This window comes from Mandrillus leucophaeus, unplaced genomic scaffold (assembly GCF_000951045.1).
Source record: "Mandrillus leucophaeus isolate KB7577 unplaced genomic scaffold, Mleu.le_1.0 Scaffold478, whole genome shotgun sequence".
NCBI lineage: Eukaryota > Metazoa > Chordata > Mammalia > Primates > Cercopithecidae > Mandrillus > Mandrillus leucophaeus.
Genome location: NW_012105120.1, coordinates 1,931,096 through 1,941,063, shown reverse-complemented (window position 1 = coordinate 1,941,063; position 9,968 = coordinate 1,931,096). Strand labels below are relative to the sequence as shown.

At 37.9% G+C, this 9,968-nt stretch overlaps 1 protein-coding gene and 1 long non-coding RNA gene across 7 annotated transcripts in view; one reads left to right on the top strand and one right to left on the bottom strand.

Moving 5' to 3' along the window:
* Nucleotides 1-9,968, top strand: part of NRG3 (neuregulin 3) — a 1,213,654-nt gene that overhangs the window by 372,243 nt on the left and 831,443 nt on the right. The window contains exon 3 of one of the 6 annotated variants that reach the window (XM_011995218.1): nucleotides 4,230-4,307. The exons of the other annotated variants lie outside the window; for them this stretch is intronic. Coding sequence (XP_011850608.1) covers nucleotides 4,230-4,307 — 78 coding nt within the window. The remainder of the gene's footprint in view (nucleotides 1-4,229; nucleotides 4,308-9,968) is intronic. 6 annotated transcript variants of the gene reach the window in all.
* Nucleotides 1,613-4,408, bottom strand: LOC105550324. Its single transcript, XR_001007690.1, has 3 exons — nucleotides 4,228-4,408; nucleotides 3,968-4,106; nucleotides 1,613-1,846 (listed from the first exon to the last, which is right to left on the bottom strand). It is a non-coding gene; the product is annotated as an uncharacterized LOC105550324 (long non-coding RNA).

The following is a 9,968-nucleotide window of genomic DNA, read 5'->3' as shown; positions in this document are numbered from 1 at the left end:
TTTTTTTTTTTTATTGGGGATAGTATTAGTTACCACATTGAATGTAATTGGATATGGTGTAAGGGCAAATTAATTTGTAGATATAAAATATTTTTGAACTATAGAAGACTTTTGGACTTAAAATGGTAATGATGATGCAGCCCCCTTTCCTCATGAAAAATAATTTAAAATAACAAGAAGGAAATTCCACCTTTATTGAAAGGAATCTTCAGCCAAATATAGGAAGAAGGGCTCCAGAGCCCAGTATGCCATTTCAGAAGTAGATGGTATGCCTGTCTGAGAAAACAATCTCTTATTTGCAAGAATGCACTCTGTGGCAAGTGCATGCCTGGAAGCCAGTGAACATGAAGCAACTGGAGGATGGGAGGCTGAGTCAGGAGACATTGAGGCTTACCACTTGTATGAAAGGAGTCAGAAAGTGGAGCAAGCTGGAAGAGAAACTCCTTTAGAAGCAGTCCTGAGTGCCATCTCTCTCTCGCCTGGGGAGAATTAAAGGCTAAACTAGACATAGGAGTACATTTTTGTGCATTTCATGGTCAGCCTCTGACAATTACTGTTGTGCTATATCCCACTCTGACCCTCCTCCCATAGTTCCAAATACTCACTATATTCAAAGATACATTGCCAGCATATAGTCTATGAAGACTCACCATGTGAAGAAAAGAGCACTGCAGCATAAATACCATTGTATTAAAATAATTAGAATAGAAAGCAGTTGAAAAATATTCACCAGGAAAATTTTGTCATGGAGAAAATGAAATTAATTTCCAAATGTATTACTAAATTAAGCAATATACAGTAACAAAACAATAACTTATTTGAAATATGTCTCAAAGCAGACATTCAGGAAACAGAAAATTCAGGAAGAAATATAGCAAGGAAACAGAAGGAAATGACTCTTAAGCAGATAAAACAAGAAAATTAATATATTAGTTTGTTCTCATGCTGCTACAAAGAACTACCCAAGACTGGGTAATTTATAAAGGAAAGAGGCTTAATTGACTCACAGTTCTGCATTGCTGGGGAGACCTCAGGAAACTTACAATCATGGCAGAAGAGGAAACAACCATGTCCTTCTTCACATGGCAACAGGAGAGAGAAGTGCAGAGTGAAGTGGGGAAAAGCCCCTTATAAAGCCATCAGATCTTGTGAGAACTCACTCACTATCACAAGCACAACATAGGGGAAACTGCCCCCATGAGGTCTCTCCCATGAGGTCCCTCCGCCAACACATGGGGATTACAATTCAAGATGAGATTTTAGTTGGGGACACAGGGAAACCTTATTAAGTATAGGGAAGAATAGTAGAAAAGAATGTTAAATCTAAAGATACATTGGAAATAACCTAAGGGAGAATAGAAACTGAAAATATCAAAAAGCATGTGAAGATTGAAAAAATGAAGCAAAATAGATTAACATGAACAATGAGTTAAAACAATTGTCAGGGTAGATGAATGAAAATAATTTGTTAGAAAAGTCCAAACAGAAAACAGGAAAGTTCAGCATACATATAAGTGGTATGCCTGAAAAGGAAGATGAACATATGGAGAAAAAAAAGTTTAAAGTTACTTTTTCCAGATGTGAAGAAGTTTTGAGAATAAACATTTTTGACTTTAATCTTTTGTTTGGAAGCCCAACATTATGAAAATAGTTATGCAAAATGATCACCATCAATATCCTAATCCACTTGCCTTTCAAAACACAATCATCCCTTGGTATCTTCAAGCGATTATTTCCAGTGTTCCCAGAAGATACCAAAATCCACTGATGCTCAAGTTCTTTGGGGTATGTATTCAGAAACCACCAATATAGAAGGCCAACTGGAACAGGGAATCTTTTGGGGAATCTGAAAGGAGATTAAGTCCTAAACAAAGAGTGACCTCAGAATTCCTCTCAGTAACATTCCACATTAGGAAAAGAACAGGTCAGTGCCTCTCCAGTGCTTTCAGGAAAAGGCAGTGTAACCCATGTTCCTAAACTCAGTCAGGGTATCTTTTAAAGTAAGGCAACTGACAAACAGTTTTCAACATGTAGTACTGCTCAGAATCTAGTTGCCAGATTCCTTTAAAAATATTCTGACAATAAAAATGAATAGAGGAATTATGGCAAAAGAACTGTTGATAAACATTAAATATGTTGAAAATATTAAATATTTCTAACTGTAGTAATAAGTAAAAATATTTCTGAGAATTATGTTTACAGAACAGAATGAAAATGTTACAAAGGATAGTAACATTGAAAAAATTTATCTGATACAATTTAGGACGAAAAGTGGAAGAGAAGATGAGAGGCAGGATACATATGGTGAATTCTTCATCTTTTATAGCTGAAGGCAAAAAAATGCCACTTAATGGTGATGTATTAAATAACATAGCATAAACATACAAAGGCATAAAAATGTAGTAAAACAAAGTGTGTAAACAGTTAAAATTAGGTAATGCAATAAGAGAAGTGATTGGAGAATAAGTGGAGGTATAAATTTTGTCAGTATTACAGTGAAAGGTCAGTAGATAATAGATAAAGAAAAAGAAATACCGGATTAAAAGTATTACATTGGCCAGGCACAGTGGCTCATGCCTGTAATCCCAGGACTTTGGGAGGCCGAGGCAGGCGGATCACCTGAAGTCAGGAGTTTGAGACCAGCCTGGCCAATATGGTGAAACCACGTCTCTACTAAAAATACAAAAATTAGCCGGGCATTGTGGCAGGTGCCTGTAATCCCAGCTGTTCAGGAGGCTAAGGCAGGAGAATTACTTGAACCCAGGAAGCAGAGGTTGCAGTGAGCCGTGATTGTGCTGTTGCACTCCAGGCTGGGTGACAAGAGCGGGACTCCGTCTCAAAAAAATAAAAAATAAAAAGTATATCACATTGTATTTAAAAGATAGCACAAAAGGTAATAGAAAAACCTGAGACCTTCAGATTATTAATAATAAATTATTAATAGTAACACAAGCACAAAAAGAACGAAGTGAAATATTGAAGGAAAAAAAAACTAGTATCATCATAAGGCATACCAAAACACAATATAACTGATTCTGAAAATATCTACCATATTATTAAGGGCACTATTTATCAAATTTAGTAAGAAAGTTATTTATTTTCACAAGAAATCAATAGGAATGGATATCTATGCATCACATAACATAGACTCACATTCCATAATGGAAAATCTACAGAAGTTTCAGGGCAAAAGAGAAGAAAACATATTAGTTGCAGGAAACTTAATTCAGTGTGTGAAAACTATTAGTAAAAACTAGTAAGCAAATAGAAGACTGCTAAAACATGATTGATTTCAAAATGTTACATATCATTGTGTTTTTCTTCATTAAAGATATGTCTTCATAAATTCTCTAAAATTTTTAAACAGTTTTCTCTTAAATTGGATTAATGGTTTCTGAATTAAGAACATTTAAAAAAATCTTTAAGAAACTGCTTTCAACTTTATCTTTCAAGTTTCTGTGCTATTCACACTTAGTCTTCACTGACTCCTACATGAACTGAAGCTCTAAGTGTAGGACTAAGAGCAAGTGTTAGAAATTTGGAGGCCCTACTACGGTAGGTCTCTCACTTTTGTAAAGAATCAGATGCTCAGTTGGCTGGAAGGATAGAGAAAGGAAAAATAGAGTCCCTTTTCTCAAAGCCCCGAAGTCCAGCAGGGAAAACACACCTTATATATCATAATAATAGAATATGCAATATAAGCTCCAGTGTATGCAGGGGGAAAGGGACTTTGGTGGAAGCAGCTAAAAGGATCTTGTAAAAATATAAATTAGGTCTTCTGATGCAAGAATCCAGCCTGTTTTAACATGGATTGGATGACTGACTTATCAGAGACTTGGAACAAAAAATAGTGGATATGGATCACAGTTTTCTGTGATCGTTGGAGGAAAAATGTGACAAAATCCTATATGCTGTCCTTGGGATGCCCTCCTGACATCCCCATTCCCTCTCTGTTGCTTGTGCTTACAGTAGAGATGGCTCTTCTCCTAACAGGCGCTTCTCAAATTCCAGATCTCATTTTTCTGTCTTCTCTTAGGTACCTCAGACTTCTGACCTTTTTTCTGGTTACTAATACAGACTTTCATTGTTTTTCTCTTTTGCTGCATCTATAAATATTGTGATTTCTCAGAAATTTTGTTTTGTATGTGTTTATGAGACAATTGGCCAGATGAGGCTACAAGAGGAGACACAGGAGAGACTCAAGAAAATAAAGTATTTTTTACTCACAGGTCCTAGAGACAGGAGGCATGCCATACATGGCAACATGGGGAAGACCAGAGTGGTCAGGAGGCAGAAACAGGAGCAAGGTAAGTTGTAAGGCATGGCCTTTATTGGGGTTTCTGAGAGAAAGGTAAGGCAGGGTAGGATGAACAATTTAGGACTACTTTGAATAATTTCTCCAGACTTTGGGAAATAGCAGTGTTCTCTAGTTGCCTGGTACCTGGCCCTGGGTTGCTTAAGACAGAAGAATATTGTTTCCGGGGTATATGGGCAAGGTAACGGAAGTGTGGCTCTGGGTTGGTTAGTTTGCATGTTACAGCATGCTTCAGGCTGATCCCTTTTCTAGCTTAAGAATTGACTAGCCTTAGGCAAAGGCGATCTCTTCCCCAGTTAGAAAGATTTTCCAAGATATCAAAACATCACAAGGTACAGACAATTTAAATACACAATTATCTGCAATACAACCTTATTCTGGGCCTTCTTTTCCCTCACTTTCTTCCTATCATGACTTTCCATCCCGTAGCCTAAAATGCCATCTATCTTCTAATGACTTGCCTGACATTCACTCTTGTGTATCTAACTGCCTCTTTGCCCCATGAATTTTCAAATATGTCCAAAACATACCTCTTGGTTCTCCTCCCCACTCTTGCTTCTCCCCCAATCTTCCTTTTCAAGATAAATGGCACCATCAGGCAACCAGGAGGTCAAACCAGAAACCATTGGCTTCTTTAATTCCATTACCCTTGCCTTCCAATCCCACAACCACCTGCTTACACCCACACTTAAGAACCTTTTAACCATCCACCCTTCCACAAAACTTGGTTCTTCCTTCAACATAAATCTCAAATTCGGCAACTTCCCTACACTTCTACTGCCACTGCCACCACCACCCTGCACCAAGCAAGCCACTTTCATCTTACCCCTTTTCTGTCACAGTACCCCCTCCATCATATTCTCCGCATTTATACTCCTAGCTGCTGTACAAACCATTTTTGATTAATATTGGTAAAACAAACTACATCACTCCCCAGCTCAAAGCCATTCTCACTGATTTCTAGCTGTATTGAGGATGAAACATGCAAACCTTACCAGGGTCCAAACGCCTTCCCAGCATAACCTGTTCTGTTCTCTGGTTTTTCCAACATAATTTTTTTCACTCTTCTTTCCTCCGCAATTCATTACGCTCCAATACCAATGGTCTTTTATCAGGTTCTGGAACCGTTTTCCTGGTCTTGATTTAAAGGAAATTTAATTAAATAAAGATCTCCATAGAAAAACTGTCTCTGTCTACTCTGTCTAAATTATTCCCTTCCTATAGTATTTTCCATTTCAGCAGTTTGTTTCCTTCAAAGCAGCTGATCACTGTTGCAATTATATTTACTTGTGACCTTATTTTGTGTTTTGTCATCTGGACGTTATGTTCCAGGAGAGTAGGGATAATATGAACAGTTTTCTCACCATCAGATCTCCAGTTCCATCACAGAGTAGTAACATTATAGACACTCAAGGGTAGGAACATACAGGACATACCCAATAAATCATTGTTGAATGAATGATTTAAGTTCAATTTGTTACGATATTTTATTCAAAATAGGGCAATCATTATCAACAAAACATGAAAGAGAAAAATGAGAGAGAACCACAGCAGGGACAGCATCGTAAAAGTTAACTGGGATTTGGACTTCTATTAGTGATCTCAGCTTACTAAGATCTTTATACCAAGTCAAGTCAGGAGAGGCTGGAAAGAGAGCTGAGATGGCTGGCTGGCAAGGCTGTCTCCACTTCACCTTACCTGCCGTGGCTGTGACCATGCTATGCAGCGGGTCTCCACTGATAACTTTCTTCCTTCAGCCGTGCTTGTCATGTTACTCCGTAATCGGGATGTGTTTATATTTCTTATTTTGGCAGAAACACTCAAGAGAGGGGACTTGATTACAGTCTCAACTTACAACTGCTCTCTCCAATAATTTTTGTGTGTGAAATATCCTAATTAGACTCAGTGTCTTCCTTGCATTCCCAGCAACTTGAGTGACAGATAATTCTATTAAATTTGGGGAGCAATGAGTTGGGCAGGGGTTAGCGAGCGATGGCCTGAGGGCCAGATCCAGCCTGCCACTTGTTTTGGTAAGCAACAAATTTTTTGGAACACAGCTGCACCCATTCATGTACATATTGTTCATGACTGTCTTCCTGCAAAAATATTAGCCCTGAGTTGATGGATATTGATGGTGGAGTTCACAAAGTTGAAAAATAACTTATCTGCCCCTTTACAGGAAAAGTTTGCCAACCTCTGGACTAGAGTATGATCTTCTTTATTCTGAGCCTTAGATACAGTATTAAAACAGTTTAACTATTTTTCTAACATCTCTATTTATACATTATCAATTAATTTTGGGGAAAATTGGATTTTGTTTACATCTTCCAGTATCATTTAGTTCAGACCCTATTATGTTCCAGGCATTTACTTAATCGATAAAGAAAGCTTTTTGTGACCTTTCCATCCCAAGTAATCTCCCACTGCTCTTAAGGCCTATATTGTTTTGCCACCCATAGCAGTTTATCTCTCATAGAGCTCTATCTCACCTGGTGCCTTATCTCCCGTAGCACACAGCATTTTGACCTTGTATGTGAATCATGTATGTGCATGGCTAATCTAGCCTACTGGGTGGCATTGTGTAAAGAAAATTGTATTTCGAGAATGACAGATTGCTAGGCTCTGAGCTGCATAGTAGTTGGGATTGTGCCTCTTTTGCTGACCTGGAAACTTGTCCAGTGTGTGTCACTTGGTAGACGTTTTATCATGCATGAATGAGTCCGCATTGTGCCTCTACATTAACAGAGACTTGCCTCCTTGCTTTTCATAGATGACAATAGAACTGGATCTATGATGAGCATTATGTAGCATGCCCCATCCGTGCCAGCCATACACACAGACACACACAGACACACACACACACACACACACACATACCTTACTCTCAATAGTTTCATGTGTCCACTGTTTCTAATCAGTAAATTGAGGGTATGTCTGGACACTGTACTTTTACAGTTAGACGTTAGACTCTAAACTCTCATTTACTAAAGAACTTTGAACAAGATACAAAAGATGACCTTTAATTTCCTCATCTTTTAAATGTAGCTAATCACAGCCACCTTCCAGGACTGTAGTAGAAGTAAATGAGATCGCAAGCATGACTGGAAGGAGCTGGCACGGCCCATAACTCACTGGAAGTGGTCAGTAGAGGTCAGTTTTGTTCACAACCAAGGCCTGTGACTTCCACTCCAAACTGCTAAGGGAAGCCCTGCTTCTCAGTTACCTGAATTGTAGTCTCTAGGGGTATGAAAGCCAGGGTGCTCCTTTAAATTTCCTGCTCCCCGTGATTTCTGATCCCCTCATTCAGTCTTTGCCATCCTTGTGCATTGCATTACAATCTGCCACACTGTGGAAGCCAGAACTCTGAGTCATTATTGCTGTTTCCTGCATCCTTAAGGCCTCAGAAATCTTTACTCCGTCCACTTCTCACTTAGTTTCTCAGTCATCTGCTTAACCCGAATGATAATTTTCTTTTCCCTGGTCTGATTGAAAAATCTTCGTCCTGGCTGCCCTCTACCTCCTTCTCCATATGAAAACTAGAACTCTTTTTTTTAGTTTGAGACAGAGTCTCGCTCTGTTGCCCAGGCTGGAGTGTAGTGGCACGATCTGGGCTCACTGCAAGCTCCACCCCCAGGCTTCACGCCATTCTCCTGCCTCAGCCTCCTGAGTAGCTGGGAGTACAGGTGCCCGCCACAACACCCAGCTAGTTTTTTTGTATTTTTTGTAGAGATGGGGTTTCACTGTGTTAGCCAGGATGGTCTTGATCTCCTGACCTTGTGATCCACCCGCCTAGGCCTCCCAAAGTGCTGGGATTTCAGGAGTGAGCCACTGCGCCCAGCCTAAAAAAAATCTAGAACTCTTAAACACATATATCAATGTATTTTCAAAAACTCCTAATGATTTCCCATGAAGACTGACATGATATCAAATCCCTATGCAGTGGTCTACAGGCTGTCATGGAGATGCCTCTAAATTAATTGCATATCTTGGAGTTTGTTCAAGGTATACCAGGCTCAAGGTCCCATGAACTGATGTTTTAAAGACCAAATTATTTTCTGCCTCAGCACTTTTGAACGTGTTATGCCTCCTCCTTGTAAATCTTTCTGCCTCTCTTCACAAAGGTCATTTCTATATCCATCAGGTGTCAGTTAAAATTATGCTGTTGGAGATCTCCATGAATACTCTGTTCTTTTTGTCATTCCTTTTCTTAGAGTCCTGTTTTTCCTGCTTATTCTTACAACAATTTGTAATTTTATAGATGGATAGATAGCAAGCATTTACTTATTTTTGTCTGACATTCCTATTACTTTGTATACTCTGTGAAGGCTGAACTATGTCTGCTTCATTCATTCATTGGTATATGCTCAGCCCCAGTGCATTTTTTTTTGCTATATAGTAGTGCTTAATATATTATTATTGAATGAATCAATCATTCAATCAATCAACAATACTTTTAGGCAAATTTACCTCTCCCCAGCATATTTTCCTCTGAGTATAAATGGCTGGCTGAAATTCTGGCCTGTAAATAGAAATGTATATTTTCTAAGAAGACTGTGAATATAACAATGATTTGAAAAATGAACATAGGTTCTTACATGACTTTAAGAAGATAAGATCCTCTCAAGATGATGCTTTTCCCAAATCTAGTAACAGGACAAAGTAAAAGCATTTTATTGCTTTACTCTTTAACATTTTAATTTTCAAAGAGCTTGGAGAATTCTCTTTGAGGTTTAGTACATGGCAAAATGTAATAAGAAAAAGTGTTGGTTTCAGGTTACAATTTGTAAAAGAAACATGTTAAGATATCTTTCAGCAATCTCAGTATTTCTCTGTAATCTTAAATTTGAAGATACTGATTTTAATATATTGGTAGTAATCTTAAAGTTAATATTCCACTTTAGCTGCACATCTCAAAATGATATACAAAACAAGGATTTCGATTTTAATTGGAATTATAAAATGCTTTTACAAAGCCTGAATTTGCCCATAGCTCTTGAATATTCCTCTTGTAATGTTGTTTTCCCATTTTAGAATTCAGCAAAAGAAACTTGAATTCAGACTACATTCTAAGCATCAATAAGGATAACAATCCTGTAACAGAGACAAATATAAATGCCTGTTCTAAAAAAGCTTAAAAAGAAAAAAAAAAGTCCTTATTGAGTACGTAAAATATCAAGTTTTTGCTCATTAAATCATCATCCATGAGGTAACAACTATTATCTCAATTTTGCCAGTGGGGAAAGAGTCATACAGAAAAGTCCCTTGTTCAGTCACATTGGTAGTAAGTGACTGTAAGGATTTGATTGCAAGTTTCTTAAACATCAAAGTTCAGGTTCTTTTCATTGCTGATTGCCTTCTGATTTTTTGCATCATCCAGTTCTTTTTCTTTCTCTACCCCAACACTTTTCCCCATTCTCCATTCCCTTTCCCCTACAACCTTGAGAAAACCATTCTAATTTATATTATGTGTACATTTGGATTTGTGTGTGTTCTTACATGTATTTTTTTTGTTTACTTCATGCTAGTTTCCACTTTTATGATTAAACATTCTACTTTTCAGCTCACATTGTTGTGTTAGCATATAATCTATCACTTCTCATTCCTGCATAATTCTTTCCAGTAATGGAAAACTGGTTTTCTTCTAACCCTCTAC